General features: G+C 32.5%; 1 protein-coding gene across 6 annotated transcripts in view; it reads left to right on the forward strand.

The window, feature by feature from the left end:
• The window catches only part of LOC148611777 (uncharacterized), a 71,381-nt gene that overhangs the window by 38,366 nt on the left and 15,267 nt on the right, over positions 1-17,748 (forward strand). For all 6 annotated transcript variants that reach the window (XR_015924195.1, XM_088592641.1, XM_088592640.1 and 3 more), the window contains exons 18-31: positions 385-516; positions 839-955; positions 1,233-1,499; positions 2,006-2,137; positions 2,293-2,418; positions 2,919-3,044; positions 3,520-3,651; positions 4,319-4,576; positions 4,935-5,048; positions 5,503-5,628; positions 6,621-6,755; positions 9,818-9,937; positions 10,501-10,752; positions 16,905-17,165. Coding sequence is in view for 5 of the 6 variants with exons in the window: in XM_088592641.1 (XP_088448767.1) it covers positions 385-516; positions 839-955; positions 1,233-1,499; positions 2,006-2,137; positions 2,293-2,418; positions 2,919-3,044; positions 3,520-3,651; positions 4,319-4,576; positions 4,935-5,048; positions 5,503-5,628; positions 6,621-6,755; positions 9,818-9,937; positions 10,501-10,752; positions 16,905-17,165 (2,298 nt within the window). In the remaining variant the exon portion in view is untranslated. The remainder of the gene's footprint in view (positions 1-384; positions 517-838; positions 956-1,232; positions 1,500-2,005; positions 2,138-2,292; positions 2,419-2,918; positions 3,045-3,519; positions 3,652-4,318; positions 4,577-4,934; positions 5,049-5,502; positions 5,629-6,620; positions 6,756-9,817; positions 9,938-10,500; positions 10,753-16,904; positions 17,166-17,748) is intronic.

The following is a 17,748-nucleotide window of genomic DNA, read 5'->3' on the forward strand; positions in this document are numbered from 1 at the left end:
CAGTGGAATCAGAGTTGCTCATTTGCTTTTGTTGCTTTGTATTTATGGTTTAAATTACTTTATATTCTTTGTTGTGTATGTCTGTTTTCCATGTCTGGTCTTTGTCCCTGGATTACTTTCTTTTGATTACCGCTATAACCTTTGTTACCTCGATTAGTCTAGCATGTGGCAAACAAGTTAGGTTCACTTTTTAATGTATATAGAAAAAAAAATAAATAACATAAGATATTTAAAAAGGAAGTTTTATAAATCTGGTTACTTTAAAATAAATTTGTTCTTACTGCAATTATAAAAAAAATAGATAAAATATATAAAAAGTATTTTTAAATATACTTGTACAAAATGCATAAAGAAATATCTTTTTGTATTTAATTTCCATTCTAGCCATAACTGACGTGTGTCAGTTACAGAATTTGACATGTTCCTATGGCTGTGACAATACTACTTCTAATGATGGTACATGGCAATGTATCTGTAGGGAGGGTTATCAAGTTGAAAATAATGGCAGCTGTAGCAGTAAGTTTGTTATAGTTAATACATGTATGGACTGTACAATGGTATCTCAGGTATATCTAAAGTACTTTGAAAATTGAAAGATATAATATTTTGATCAAGCGGCCCATAATCTATGAAAATCTAGTCATTTTAGTTCAGTTATCATTGTCATCCTTTCCAATTGTCACCATTCATTAACTTTCTGAATTTGTGAACACTCTAAAATTGAACGTTGACCTGCAGATTTTGCATACATACTAAATCCATATTTATATTGAAAGCAAAATATTTTAAAGCTACTTCCTGTCTTTGTTATGCTGATGGGAAATTATGTTCTTATCAGATATCGATGAATGTGAGCAGAATGTATGTACACAGAACTGTACTGATTCAGAAGGAAGTTACATATGTTCGTGTTTTACTGGGTATAAAATGACAGCTGATGGCACCACGTGTACAGGTATTAGCTACTGAAACCATCTTTTAGGAAACTATTTCAAATTCAGACAGATGCATGTCTGTTTCAAATTATTTTCACCTTGTCTCATTAGTAAAAAAGAGGCTGCAGATTTTTGTAAATATTTGAATTCTTTTAGGTGGCTTGTTGGGATTTCCTATATGATGCATCTTTATTTGAAGATACAAGAGATGAAACATGTGGGTCTTTTGTAGCTTGTAAAAGTCAGTTATGTGGCAGAAAATATGGAATGGATTTATTCCTTTTAATTCTTCTTTAGCCTGTCAAGCTCCAAACTATGGTGACAATTGTGCTCAGATATGTTCCTGTGGACCAGGTGCCATAAGATGTGATCCCAGTCGAGGATGTGTTTGTAATAGTGCCTGGACAGGACCTAACTGTGATCAGGATGTCATCGAATGTACTACTACACCTGGTATCTGTGGTAATGACAAGATTTGTACCAATACAAATGGTGGATATGAATGTTCATGTACTAATGCTGGATATGAGAAAGTATCGGACGATAACAGTGTACCTTGTTCAGGTAATATAGAAAGCTATGTAATTCTATATACACAGGACATTTTGTTAATATTCAGCTTATTACAATAATCTTTATTTTGTTTGGAGATAAGATTATTTTGTTTTACAGATGTTGAATTTATGGTTAGAATTTTACCGCAATATATTTTTATTTTATATTAAAATATGTCTGTTATCAGGGATTAACACAAATGCAAATTTTGCCTTACCTTAAATATTTATTTTTAAAAATCTGACAGATATAATAGGATACTGTAAACGTAATAATTTTAGGCAGTTGCTATTTTTTACAGATCCTGTCAAATTAGCAGGTATTAATTTTCATGGTTTAGGAATTGATTGTATTGTTATATAGTGTTAAAAGTCATTTTCGCAGGTACTTTTTATTGCGGTTTCTGTCCACCGTGAAAATTGTAAAAAATATGTACGCCACAAAAATTAATATGTTTACAGATAGTAGCTGAATAATCTAACACGTTGGTAAATGCTGATTTTGTTAACTTTCAGATATAAATGAATGCGGTAGTCCTACTTCGAACAACTGTTCTACAACTACATCTACCTGTAGCAACACTGGAGGTGGATATACATGTACATGTAACTCTGGATATCAACAGAAAAATTCATATGAATGTGAAGGTAAACTTAAATGTTTTAAAAGTGCATATATTGTTCAAAGGGTATTTTCTACAAATTACTAGTTCTAGTCCTTCAAATAATTAGATGATTGCACTAACATCAGACAGATAGGGTAAAAAGGGATAGATATCAATATATTTTTCTTTTCATTTAAGATGTGAACGAGTGTACAACCGGATCTCATAACTGTCAACAGAAGTGTGTTAATACAGTAGGAAACTTCAACTGTAGATGTTTCTTTGGATTCGAACTTAATGCTGATCGCAGAACATGTAGTAAAGGTAAAGTCGAATATTCTTCCTCGTAACCTTTTTGCACCAGTTTTTGTTTGTTTGGTTGAGCGGAGGAACTTGAAAAAAATACATGTTGTCATGTAATTTGTTGTGACATGCATCATTAATTTGATCCTCTCTCCTACATAATAACATCTGATATGAGCTGTCCCGTACTACCATACATTGTGTACTAAGTTGCAGCCCTAGATTAATTCTACAAGGAGGAATGACCTGGCCAGTGAAAGCTATATTTTATATAGCCTAGCTGGCCGAGTGGTCTAGGGCGCTGGACTTTGAGTAGGCGGTGTTGCCATAGATGTCACAGTGGTACGAGTTTGAGTCTCGCGGAGGGAACGACCAAAAATTTGCGCAAATTTGATAGTTCTAACATCGTTGGGAATTTTTTAAACCGCGAAAATGAATATTGTGTATAATGTCATAAACATATGAGATTGGATTTTACTGACTTGTTTGTCTGACATTTTTTTTAATTTACTACATTGTAGTTTCTAATCCTTGTGCCAGCTTTAATAACTTGACCTGTAGTTATGCTTGTAAGCTAAATGGTACTTCTGCCGAGTGTTATTGTGAGGCAGGATACCAGCTACAGGAGGATGGACAAACTTGTAAAGGTATAAGATTACCTTTTTCTTATTTGAACTTCAAGATATCCTCATTTTCTTGATTGGGAACCTCAAATGCATTCTGCTGTTATTTCATTGAGATTTTAAGTAAACACCTCAATAATTTTCCATTAAAACATTTTTTTAATGACATAACCAAAGCAAAATATGTAGATATAAATTGATAATAGAAGTCAACTAAAGCTAGATGTCGGAATTTTAAAGAAAATACATGACACAATACATATTGCTTGTTACCCATGGCAACAATGTTGGTGTGTTAAATAGGAATCCCTTTGTCTGTCCATTCAACCATTCATCGGTTGAAAATACAGCTACACCTAAACATTTCAATGAATTTTCATGAAATTTTATAGGAAGGTTTGCACATTGTAGGCAGTTGTGCTTGAAGGAATATAATTATATCATATGGCACTAGTTTGCTCTTCAATGAATTATTTTCATTTTAACACTTTCATTTCAGATATTGATGAATGTTCAGAAGACAGCACGAATCTTTGCTCTGACAAGTCGACATGTACAAATAATGCTGGTAGTTTCAGCTGTAGCTGTCCTGTGGGAAAATTCTTAGAAAATGATCAAAGAACTTGTACAGGTGAGTCCATTTATCGTGACAAAATCATTTGATTCCCTTCAGTTCAACTTAAAAGAAAACTAAGACACTTCAACTATTATGAAACAAGTTGTGGTTGATGAATGTTATCATGTTTTTATACAACCACAACAATTCAATGGTCATATAATGGTATGGTGCTGCTGTTGCCGTAAATAATTAGTTTCTGTGTGATAACTTGAATATTAGTGAGTCTATCTTATTTACAATTTTTTAGACCACAAAAGGAAGTGTGTACTGACTGTTGGGGTTGTAAACAAAACTGATTTTGAATAATAGGCAAGCCTGTGCCCTGATCTTTTAATATCAGGTATTTTTATGCCCTGCAACTAACAAAAAATGTACCAATTAAATTCAGAGTTTGAAAATAGTATTTTTGTTATTGACATCTATCTTTGAAACTGATTGAATGTCATGCATTTTATTCCTTTTAATAGAAAAGTCAAGGAGAGGTTAACACCATATCAGTAACTGGGTCAATAAATGACTTGTTTAATAAAGATGATAGATGGTTCATTTTGTTCAGAGTATAATCACTCTATTCTGAAATCAAAGCTTTGTTCTATAAGGATGATAGCCTTGCTTGTTAAATATGTATAAATTTTATGTTCCTATTGAGGAAAACTGAATGTGTTAATTTATGTTCTAGTGTGTGACCAGTTCCATTGGGGAAGTAACTGTGCCAATGACTGTGGCTGTGGTGCTGGAGCAGAGAGATGTGATCCTTTGACAGGCTGTGTCTGTAAATTTGGTTGGCAGGGAACCAAATGTGACGCTGACATAAATGAATGTAACAATGTGAACAATCCTTGTGATACAGCAGTCAATGAGCAGTGTGTCAACACACCTGGTTCTTATGTGTGCCAGTGTATGACTGGTTATCACAATGTTTCTGGTACATGTCAAGGTGAGAAAATCATTTACAACTTGGTTTTGTAATTTCAGAAAAAATAGAAGTCATACTAGATTGTGCTGTCACAATACTTTTTTTGATAAGTGATGACGATCATTTGAAAGTGACATTATTGAATGTAACATTGGAAACCTTCCACATGAAACAACATCTAATGAGAAAAGTGTACACACACCTTGTTCTTATGTGAGGCAGTGTGTGACTGGTTACCAATTTGAATCTGATATATGTCAAGGTGGGTGAGAAGATCAGTTTAACTAGATAGAAAAGCTAATTTTCTAATTTATTTAGAGCATGTCTTAATTTCTAACCTACAAGTCCAGTTATTAATGTCAATATTTCAATTGTACAGATATCGATGAGTGTTTGACTAACCCATGTGACCAGGAGTGTACCAACAACCCAGGGAGTTTTATCTGTAGCTGTAGATCTGGATTTCAGTTGAATGCCAATCACAAATGTCAAGGTTTATAACGATTTGATTTTTATAAGATAAATCAAAAGCCATGTATTCAAACTTCGACGCTTCTAGCCTCACATTAGCAGAGTGTCAGGTTTGGTTTTATATATAGTTATAGGGTTCTACAAAAAGAGTCCTTTTTTTTTTGGGGGGGGGTGGTTATCAAAAAGGTCATTCTTACTTTAGAATTCAATTTACATTTTCTCCCTGAAATTACAAATCAAGAATACTTGCAATCTTTTATGTAAAATTCTTTGAATATAATTTTTGTTGGTGTCTTTAGTTTCCACTTCTTTGTTTATTTTTCTTCATAACGTTTCATTCTTTTTTGCTGCAATGAATTATTAAATCTCTCACATGAAATAGTTGAAATGAGAAGATCTCCCATTTATCCACTCTCTGAGGTTAACAGTATGTAGTTAAAATTGTTGTAAAAATATTAAGTTTTTGTGTCTTCTAGATATAGATGAGTGTGATTCGACATTAAACCTGTGTTCCCAGAACTGTCTCAATACTGTGGGAAGTTATAAATGTTCCTGTAATGATGGTTACATACTCAGTCAGTCAGATCAAAGAACTTGTACTGGTTAGTAAATGTTTGTGTTACACGTTTTGACTACTTCAATAAAAGCTCTAGACAAACAGGAAATTTGATAATTATACCTCAACAAACGAAGTTGATACATGTAAATTTGAATCACTCTGTCTGTTTGTCTTTTTTTCCTTCATTTCTTGTAAGAGCAACTCGTTCGAAACCTCTTAATACACAGAATTCCGACGTAAACTTGAGGACTATTAGCAATATATGTAAATGGGTTTGAAGAAATACAATTATTGTTGGAGAACTCCTAAGGACGATAATAAAAAACACCTCTTAAGCACATGTCCTGGACTGTTCAAAAGATTTTAATGAAATTTTATAGGAGTGTTTTGGCATCATATGTAGATAAAATGAGAGAATTTAATTAGTACAATTAACTCCAATGGAAGATAATCCAACGTATGGGTTTTACTTTTTAAAATCTCGCAAGTGCAGCTCCTCCTAAACTGCTCAAAGGATTTTAGTAGGAAGGGAAGGTATTGTTTGTAGATGTGCATGTTTGTCAGAGGCCTCAAAAGGGAAATAACCTAACTTAAAGATTTTTGTATTAAAACATTAAACTCTATTTGAAGCAGAGGTATCATCTTATGTTATGTCCTTTCTCAAAGTATTTTTAGTTTTTAGTTTATGATTATTTGAATGATGGTCATAAAGTGGGAAGTAGTCAAATGGTCAGTCTGTCTGTTCTTTAAGAGGTTTGTTAATTTTGCCAATGGATGAATGTTGTAATGAAATTTGTATATGTATTTTTACAAATAAGTCAGAAATACTAGATCTAACATAATATACAGCCTTAAGACTATATTATATCCTTACTCAGTAATTGGGTAGGGTTGGAATCAAATTGTCCATCCATCTATCCATCCGAATGTTGTTGCAAATAATCTCAACTCCTTCTGGATGGATAAATTTCACAGTTCGTAGTAAATTGACAACTTACTGAGGTAAAAATATGTTTGTTTTTATTTTTCTTGCAGTAAAGACAGAATGTTCCATTTTCCACTGTACATCTCCTGGTACTTGTGCTGTGAGAGCTAATGGAGAAGAGTACTGTACTTGTCCAACAGGATACAATTTGACAATGACAGATAATACAACTGGTCTTTGCGAAAGTAAGTTCTGAGTGCATTTGTACCCTTTGAACTGACTAATATTTTATTATTGCAGGTCTTTTTGAAAGTAAGCTTGTTAGCTTATAGTTTGTCATGTGATAAATTGAAGATCATAAATATGCCATGCTTGTATGATAAGCAGATGAAAAATCAAATCCAATCATAACCAAGCATAATCACTTTTATGCTCAACTGGCTGAAGGCTATTGCCATCACTTGGCGTCCGTCGTCGTCGTCCGTCGTCGTTTACAATTTTTCAAAACTCTTTTCCTCTGACACTACTTGACCAATTAGAACCAAACGTGGTATGTATGTTCTTTTGGGTACTGTACATGGAACTGATGTGGGGATTTTATATCCGTTGGAAAACATGGCCGCCATTACTAAAAATAGAACATAGTGGTCAGACAGTAGTTTTTCGCACATATATCCTAAACCGTTAGGTTTAGACAATTTTGACTTGGTTAAAAATGTTCAGCATGATACGATCTATCCGTGGTCAAATTTTCATTTAAATCTGTGAAGCCATGTTGGAGTTATTGCCCTTTTTCGATATTTTTTGCTATTTTGAATGTTATTTCTTTCAAAAATCTTCTCTGACACTACTGGACCAATTTGAACCAAACTTGGTATGAAAGTTCTTTGGGGTATCGTGCATAGAACTGGAGTGGTGATTTTTGATCGGCCGAAAACCATGGCCACTGTTACTAGAAAATAGAACAAAGGAGTCAGACAGTAGTTTTTCACATATATTCTGTGTCAGAGTAGTTAAAGGCCATGAGGTCTTTAGTTTTGAAACAAAAGAACGTTTGAAGTAGGTCAAAGGCTACTCCGGTCTTCAAAGACCCTGATGTAGCAAAAGCATTGTCTACCATACATAACAAGTATGTTGTCGTACCTGAAGACGAAGCCAAAAATAACATTGTTTTTGTCTGCAAAACGTTTTACATCCAATGTTTATTATCGGAGGTAGAGGTAGAAAATAATAGCAGTGATAAGACCTATACTGCTACCACGCTCTCCAAAGAAGAGATTGTGGAAAACCACAAATCTGTGCTATCCAATTTTGGTCTCTCTACCAAGGACGATGATTGTGAACTACCGTCTATGTACTGGATTCCTAAACTCCACAAGAATCCATACAAACAACGTTTCATAGCTGGACCTGCAAAATGTACCACCAGACCTTTTTCAAAACGTTTAATTTCTATACTCACAACTGTCAAAGAGGGTCTGCAGTGCTACCACAACACTTGTTACTCCTGTAGTAGTATTAATTCAATGTGGATCCTGAAAAATTCGAAAGATCTTCTGGAGACAATCAGTTCAAGACTTTTATCTGAATATAATTACATTAAAACCTATGATTTTTCAACACTGTATACTTCCCCATACTCAGTTAAAATCCCGACTTAAAAGCATTATACATCGTTGGTTTTCCAAAAAAGATGGTACACCTAGATACAAATATATAGTTCTTGGTAGAGATTCATCATGCTTTGTAAGAAATAATTCCAAATCATCTCCCAAATATACAGAGGAAGATGTTTAAAAAATGCTGGAATTAATCGACAACATATTTGTCCAGTGTGGTGGACGTATTTTTTCAACAAACGATCGGCATTCCAACTTGATAGGTGATATGATCCGAAAGAAAGAATATCGTTTGGCTAGATCCTTTAATCTCAGTTTCCGCTATATAGATGACGTATTATCTTTAAACAATCCTAATTTCGGGGTTTTGATACATCACATCTACCCCAAAGAACTTAAGATAAGCAATACTACACTGTGAAGTCAGCCTCATATGTTGACTTACACTTAGAAATCGATGACAAATGTGATGACTTTTCATTCAAAATTGTCAACTTTCCTTTCATCTGTGGCAACAACCCTTCAACACCTGCGTATGGAGTGGTCACATCACAACTGAATCAGATACGTTATGCCAGAGCTTGCCGAAACTACGCAGACTTTGTGTATCACACTAGGACTCTAACAATTAGGCTTCTGGAACAAGATTATGTTGCTACAAGATTGAAGTCATCACTACAGAAGTTTTATGGTCGTCATCATGAAGTCATAGATCGTTATGTGTATCCATCAGCTCCATGAAAACTGATTTAATCAACGGGTCATAGTTTTCTTTTCCTTGTTTGTCTACCCCGGACTTGACTTTTTTATGAGCAACTCGGCAGGTGTTTCTAGAAAAGCAGAGGACTCTCACCCTACCGGTACACATGGTCCATGCTCCAAGTTTTTAGTGGAGTCTGAGTTTCTCATTTGCTTTTGTTACTTTGTATGTATGACTTTAGTTACTTTATGTTCTTTGTTGTGTATGTCTGTTTTCCATGTCTGGTCTTCGTACCTGGATTGCATTTTTTTGATTACTGCTATAACATTGGTTCCCTTTATAACACTCTCCAAAACCGATATTTTTAGCAAAATTATTTCTATAGCTGAAATGACCCTTATAAGGCCTTCAAAATTCTTCAGGGATCAAAGTTGTCAGGTGACTCCTTGTAAGAGTTATTGCCTTTGAAAGATGAATTTTTACAGTTTTTAGCCAATATCTTGAAAACTATGATAGATAGATAAAAAAAACTTTCTATCGCTGAAATAATCCTTATGATAGTCCTACCAATGTCTTCTTGAGTCAAAATTGTTGGACAACTCCTTTTTAAATTTATTGCCCTTGAAAGACAAACTTTAACCAGGTTAGCGTTTCAGTCTGCTGGGAGTTTCTTGTTACACAGTGTGAAAGTCAATAACCAAAGTGTATCCATCTAACGTGACCTGAGATCATTTGCATAAAATCAAACCCTCAGTGACATCTTGCAATGATATCAATTATTTATGAATCCCATATTTACATGGTTGTGTAAATCATATGTCATCCAGCATTTTATAAATCAGAACTGAACAGTGTTGTTTAAGTAATTTATTCTTTCCTTACAACATATGTACATTTAATATGTAATTTTTAGCTATTCTTGATTTGTGCGATACACAAATGTATATAAATGACATCAAAATCTTACTGCAGTTTTTTTATACTTCAGATATTAATGAATGTGTCAGTTATCCATGTGAAGACAGCTGTACCGATAAAACACCAGGATATATATGTTCCTGTACAACTAGTGGAAAAACACTGGCTCCTGACCAGAAAACTTGTACTGGTGAGGCAAATACACCATGGATTTATTTTTATACCCCACCATACAAAGTTGCGAGATATTATGTGATACCCTAAAAAAGTTGTGTGTCTGTCGTGCCATCTGTCCATCATCTGACAGATTCCAGATAACAACTTTGATAGATGTTGAAAAACTTTGTGTAGTTATATTGAGTATTATAAAATACAGATCATGGTCATATCTCAGTTGCTCATTTACTTTTGTTACTTTGTATGTATGATTTTAGTTACTTTATGTTCTTTGTTGTGTATGTCTGTTTTCCATGTCTGGTCTTTGTCCCTGGATTACATTCTTTTGATTACCGCTATAACCTTGGTTCCCTTGATTACTCTTTAATTAGATTAATCTTATGTCTTATCTTAAAAAAACATTTGGTTCACAGTATGCATAGTGACCCCCTTTCCTTTTAAGAAAGCCATCTGACCTTTGTAACAGTGCAAATACCCTTTTAACATCACAGTTCTCCAGTTTCATGAAATAAATAATAGTTTTAATAAAAGAGAGTATCCTTACCAGGACATTACTTGAAACTTCTTGTTTTCCAGATTGTGATGATGGTTACTGGGGACAGAACTGTGCTGAGAACTGTACCTGTGTAGAGGTCAATACAAACACCTGTCATAAGAGTAATGGAACATGTGAATGTAAGACTGGCTGGAAGGGAGATAACTGTGATCAAGATGTCAATGAATGTAATGATAACCCATGTCAGGCGAACTCACAGTGTCAGAACACTAATGGATCTTATGTCTGTGTCTGTGATCCTGGATATGTCAACTCAAATGATGTCTGTGTTGGTAAGTCTCAAATAGTCTGTAAGTTTACTGTGAGTAATATTGGTACTGTCAGAAATAGAGTTGGTCTTCCCTTGATTGAATGATCATCCTGGAAAAATATCAAGGAGATTTACACTTTCTGTCATTGTATATGCATTTTAGTTAAAAGGAGATGCGACACAATTTTGTTTTATCTTTGGTTTGTTTGATTTTTGTTTCACTATTTTATTTCGATTATTATCAAAATATTTATTTTAATAGATATAACCAAAACGTCCCTTGTAGTCACTTACGTTGTTTGATTGAAGATTAATTGATTCACAATCGATGTGGACCCAAGCCATACGAATTATAATCAGCCACACGGTCACGTGACCGTGTAACGTCATTTGTTCAATTCATATATCGAGTAGTTGAAATGCGTGGGTCTTCTGCATTTGTTACATGATTTCTATAACTAAGAGTGAAAATGTTGAAAGTTTTGATTTGACAGGAATATTTACTTACAGTTGTATCAATTTAAATCATTTTGAGAAGGAAATGATAAACAATGTCATAACATATACATGAATGAAGACTTGACTATTCACAGTGAGATGACACCACTTCTGTTCGAAGATTACATGGAAATATTTCATTATGTTCTGTTATGCAAGATTGAACTTTTTACATAAAGTAAATTAAATTCATATTCCAAGATTTAAACTGTTCTGACCTCGAACTTCAAAGAAAATATAGATTTCACCTTTTTTTACGGAACATTACTCCTGACAAGTGTACCAGTACCAGGGAGTGTAATATTCAAGTCCCTTCAAGTACAGATGATGATACGAACATGTTTAATTTTTTATTGGTTTTTGATAATTGTATTTGATAACCCATAAGGTGAAGCTTCCTCGTGTTCTAAATCTTTTTAGCTAAAATAAAATATTTTAACTGACCTATAAACAAATATTGTCCGTACCAGACAAACTCCCTTAAACTCACCTATGGTCATTTATTATATACTGTGTATTGTTTCAAATTCTCAATGTAAATTGTTTTATTTCAAAATCTGAAAGACGAATGAAATTCAATCATATGTTTCAATTCTTATCAATGTCATATACCTGTGTTACGTGTCGACGATTCATTTAAAGATAAAAGAAGCCGCCCATGCTAACTCTTAGTCATAATTAAGTCTACCGGACTTGTTTATTAATAAAGCCCAGCGCAAAAAAAAAAAAAATGATACACAGTGTGTCACTATTTGTACCCTCCTGTTCCAGTCCTTAAAGAAGTGTGCAAAATAGTTGTGTATTTATCTCGAGGAATTTATTCTAAATGAAATGAAAAGCTGACAGAAAACAAAAAGAACTCCATTTTTCTTACTTTTTAAACATATTCATTGCACCAATATACAGGTCAGTGTACCAGTCTGCATAATATATACAAGCTATTTTCGATGTACCCAAATGGAACCAATTACGTAGCACTTCCATATATGGTAATTTAGCGTTACTTTTGGTTTTCAATTATGCATATTAATTACGTCGATGTGAAAACACAAATAAATCATTCTAAATTATTTAGCGCTAACCTGATGAGAAAACGTTTGTTACACTCGTATCTAAACATGCTATAGTTTTTATAAGTATTAACGTTTATAAAATGATATTTTTGTGTCACATCTCCTTTAGTAGAAAGTTTAGCTCTGTAAATTTTAAGTTTAATTAGATGACTACCATTTAATCAAGTGTAGCTGAACTCTGTTGCTTGAAGTTAACAACATTAATTGCTGTATTTCATTTTATATCTCTATTTTTTTAATGGAAAAAATAATGGATATGGTGGAACACAAAAACGTGCACCAGTGTGTGTAACCTAATCCAAAATAGTAAATACCTTCAGAGATCACAACAAGGTCTTCAACAAGCATCAAAAGGCTTTTAAACATGTTCTGATAGGCCCCGAAAATGAAAGTAAAAGAATTCACAGTAACGAAACGTTTACAAAAGAAGAAATTTTTCAACTATATAATTATCTCTGCATTCAAATTACTGAATTCTCGTAGAACAAATATATAATTTCCGGAGAATATAAAGGAATCAGCATCCTGTTTGTTCTATTTGATTTAAATGTAAATCTCAGGAACTTGTGGAAATGTTGTCTACATTAATGTTTAAAGAGCTCTTAACAGCAATTTTTACCCCTTGCATAGGTGTTTACCTCGGAACATTCTAAAGCGGATGATCTTTAGAATTTTCTCTAAGGAGGAGATTTGTCAAGGTTTTATTTACAAAATGTAAGACTGTAAATTCAATTTCACTGACACAATTTCTTGTGACATCCCCTCCCCTGAAAGATGACACACAATGTTACTCTATATTACAATGATAATAATTATCTTCATCACATGTTCCAGGTCAGTTCATATTGACAGGAATTATAGTAATTTATTACAGTTTCAAGCTGAAAATTCAAATGAGATGGGAGATATTTCTGAAAGTGACTTAATCTCTAGCTTTGACATTAACATATATGTTGGAGATCGTTGCAATTTTGTTTGAAATATCTGAAGGCCCACCAAAATAGGGAGACTTCACACCTGTGCCCCTTTAATGAGTTCAGGTGTATATATATAGTGATGCTCATTTTGTTTGTTTGTATTTCTGTCAATGACACCAATGGTTCGGGATGATAATTTAAGCGAATCTTACGAAATCAATATAAGTAGTTTTAGATAATCTATAGATATCATACATTAGATTTTTTCCCTGTGTGTCTAATTTTGCTATGTTTTTTTTTCATCCATTTTTTTAAAAACCCAACGTAAGTAACACTATTGATTCAGCATAACTACAGATAACAACATAAAACGTTTTAGAAAGAGTGATTGCTGAAAAAAAAGAAAAAAAAACCAGCGTGTAGAAATATTTAACCAACTTAGGCATAGTCTTGAGTTTTTACCTTGATTGATTCTTCTTCAGGTACAGATATGTTAAAACTTATAAATTTCTTAGTTACTATGTTTCATACACAATATTTAGTCAAAATTCAGTATCTTCATTATTTCATCACTTTTCACTTCTATACCTACAACACTTATTTTACAACAAAAACCAACATAATTGGTAAATTACCGGTATACATCAGTTTTCATTTAAGGCCTAATAAAACTAATTGTGTTTGCAAATTTTAGGATTGTCAGTTAGAAATTTACTTTAGTAAAAGAGATGCTGACATTGTTTTCTAGAAACTATACATCAATTTCCTCTATAAATTTTCTACATGTTCACACTAACAATTTTTGCTATTTTTGAGGTAACATAAAAAATAATAAATAAGACACAGCAAACATTTGGAGTATTTGATCTTTCAGAAAGGAATAAATTAACAATCGGTGTAAAGATTTATTACAAAAAGTATCTCCCTATCCCTCAGGTCTTTGTCTTAATAAAGTATATGGTAACCACAAAAGGCAATTAGTAGATAAGAAAAGGACAATTGCAATTGTCCTTTTCTGCTTTTGGATGTTTCCAATTTTTAATAGGTAAACTCAGAAGTTAAATTTACAACAAAAGTATTGATTTCTCGTTTCCAATTGATAATTTTCCATCTGAAATGGGGGCATTCCTTTGGCTCCTTCACACAATGTATATATTTCATGAATATAAAGATTTGATGCTGAAATTAGGTTGTACTTGTCGTAACTAAGTCAACAATGGAATTTCACATTCCAGTTTTTATGGTAATCTAAAAAACACAGAATCCTTTTGATCTGGAAAAATATTTGAATAAACTTATTAGTAAGGGTTAACTCTACTGTATCATTATTAAATACTTGAATTATATTTTTATTGCATCTAAAAATTGACTGTCTTGTTAATGAATTAAGTATTAATTAACTTCATTTCAATAAGTGTCGGCTATTCCATCCTTCAAACATTTTTGTATACTGTTTTCACTGCTCCCAATGGATGAATTGATTTCAAATGTGATTAGTTGCTTCATATAGATGGGCATATGTTGTAAGAATTTTTGTTGCTCTCCAATATCAACTTCTTGTTTGGAGAGACTTTGCCATTTTTCACGATTTATAATTGTAAAATGAAATATATCGTTACAAAAATCTCTGCTGAAAATGAATTAGTAATTTAAAATTCCCTATATAGCTTCATATAGATGGATCATATGTAAACAATTTTTTTGCTCTTTAATATCAACTTTGTGATTCGTGGGACGTTGCCATTTTACACTATATTGAATGATAGAGAAAACTTTCGAATTCCGGCTTCTAATGGAAGGATTGATCTCAAATTTGTTATGTGGTTTCATTTAGATGGGGCATGTATTGTAAGCATTTTTAAAAATTTTTTTTTTGCTTTTAACATCAACTTCCTGTTTCGTGTGGTTTTGCAATTTTTCACAATATGGAATAAGAATAATGTTACCTAGGGTTTTCTAAACAATATTACTGTTGGAATTTTTAATCCTTGAAAAAACAGAGCCACCTTTACTAAAAATAGAATATAATGGTCAGACTGCAATTTCCTGCAAATATCCCCATCTCCAAAACTTCAGGTTATGTCAAGTTCTGTCTGGGTAAAGATTGATTTTAAGAGTGAGTAAATCTATCTTTCTATCTGTGTACAATTTTTTGTGAATATCAAATGACTGATCTAACTTTTTTAAGCATTTAGTTTAGCCCAATTATGACTGGATAAAAGTGCTAGGCATGAGGAAATCTATCTGTGTTCAATTTTCGTGAATATCAATTGCTGAATTATTGCCTTTTTTGTTTGTTTTGTTTTGTTTTGTTTGTTTTTTTTTTTTGGCAATATTTTATGTTATAATTTTCACAAATATTTCCTCTAAATTGCTGAACAGAATTCATTGAAAGTTGGTACAGATGTTACCTAGGGTATTTTGAACAAAGAAATATTGTATTCTTTTCCGTATTAAAAACATAGCTGCATAGAACATATGGGTCAAACAGTATTTTTTGCAAATATCTTCAATAATGTAAAGTTTCAGCCAAGTTTTGACTTGGAGACGAAGTTGTTCAGCATGATGAGATTTATCTGATTTAGGAGTTATTTCTTTTTTTCATATTAGTTTTCATTTTTTTATTTTATCATTTAAAAAAAACTGCTGGACTGGTTAAAATCAAACTTGGCACAATTGTTCCTAAGGGTATCTTGCACAAAATGATTGTTGTTTTTTTTTAAATCCAATTAAAAAAATAGGGCAGTCGTTACTAAGATAGAACAGTATTTTTTTTCTTAAAAAATCTCAAAAAGGTTTAGCCAGTTTCTCGCAGTGACTAAAATGTTCAAAATAGCGAGATCAACCTCTGCACCAATATCCATGAACTTTTGTGAACCTAGGATGGCGTTATTGCCCTTTTTTTATGCTATTACTGAACTAAATTCAGATTATACTGAAAACTATTTTCTTCAGCATAAAGAGTTCTAAAAAGGTCTCTATTGGTTGCAATTTTATCTTTTTTTACCGAAATAGATATTTTCATTTGATAATATGATTCTAATGATCCGGCCAAGAAAAACCGCTGTTGGGTCAAAGTTGTAGAGCACTCAAATAAAACTAATTGACCTTGAAAGGCAAACATATCAATGCTTTTGCAGTTATTTGCCAATTTTTTTTATAACAATTACAGATGCAGGCTTTAAAGAGGGTCTAATTTTCGTAATTTTTTATTATTTTTCTTCAACAGCCCTAATTTTCCTGATTTGAGCTTCATAGTCCTTAAAAAGCTCCAAATGTTTTGGTAAAATCGGACATTTTCAAAATTTTGAAAGTTGAGATGTTTTTGTATAAATTGAAATTATAAGTTGTAATTAATGACAGTTGGCCTTAGTATACATTCAGAAAATGAATGGGAATAACTTTCAATTGGTGATCATCCTTAGAAAAAAAACTCATGATTTATAGTAAGAAACAATTCCTTTAAGGAGTCCCTATGCTCTTTAAAGTTATGAAATAGCCATTTTTATTGCTTTTGGCATAATTTAAGAACTGTAGCAGATAGAGAAAACGTTTCAGTTGCTGATATATTCTTTTATACATGACATCAAATATTCACAAGGCAAAGAATTGAATTTCAGGTTATTAATTGAGAGTCATTGGTGTCTCTAGTTCTATGTAATGTTTGAGAATCACTAAACTTTCAGCTTGTAATCCTAAATTCTGGGGAACAAACTGTGCAGAAACCTGTTCCTGTGATTCAGCACACACCAAGTCATGTGACAATGTGAACGGAATCTGTACATGTAACAGTGGATGGGGTGGGACAAACTGTACTGATGATCTTAATGAATGCTTCCTCAATGCAACAATCTGTACCTCTAATTCTGAATGTCAGAACAGTGATGGCAGCTTTACATGTATATGTAAAACAGGATACCAGAAAGAGACTGATGGTACTTGTGAAGGTAACTTGTTATAACTTGTTTTCATTGACAATGTATTTTATAATTTATACATTGGACAAAGTTGATTTATTATCTAGGTTTTACACTTTTTATCTATTATTTAAAGTTTATAATATGATACCCAGTATAATAAATGTAATTTGAGGAATATTTCTTATACATGAACTAGATTACTTAGAATACATATTAAATCAAAATTTATTTGCATTTTTCAACACCCTACCCTGTGGGTGATATCTTACAAAAGGATAAGGAATCACCTTATCCGTTCATACACCAGTCTATCCATTATTCCTTGCCTCCGTTAATCTGTCCGCCTGTTTGATTTTATTCATTTAGACAATTTCTTATTGTTTCACTTGGCTTACATTCCAGAAAGCATCATGCTAGTTTATTGAGCACCATTTATTATTTTTAAAATATTTTACATCAAAACCTCATTTTCTAAAATAAAAAAAAAATATTTAAAAAAAATATTTATCTGCTATAAATAAATATAAAGTTTTTTTTCTATAACAATTTGTGATGGGGTTCCTTATTAATTCTGCTAAAATAATAATTGTGGTTATGTATGTGTATGAGA

The sequence above is a fragment of the Perna viridis genome, chromosome 7, assembly GCF_037379345.1.
Source record: "Perna viridis isolate PV_CMFRI_1.1 ecotype Kerala chromosome 7, ASM3737934v1, whole genome shotgun sequence".
Classification (NCBI taxonomy): Eukaryota; Metazoa; Mollusca; class Bivalvia; order Mytilida; family Mytilidae; genus Perna; species Perna viridis.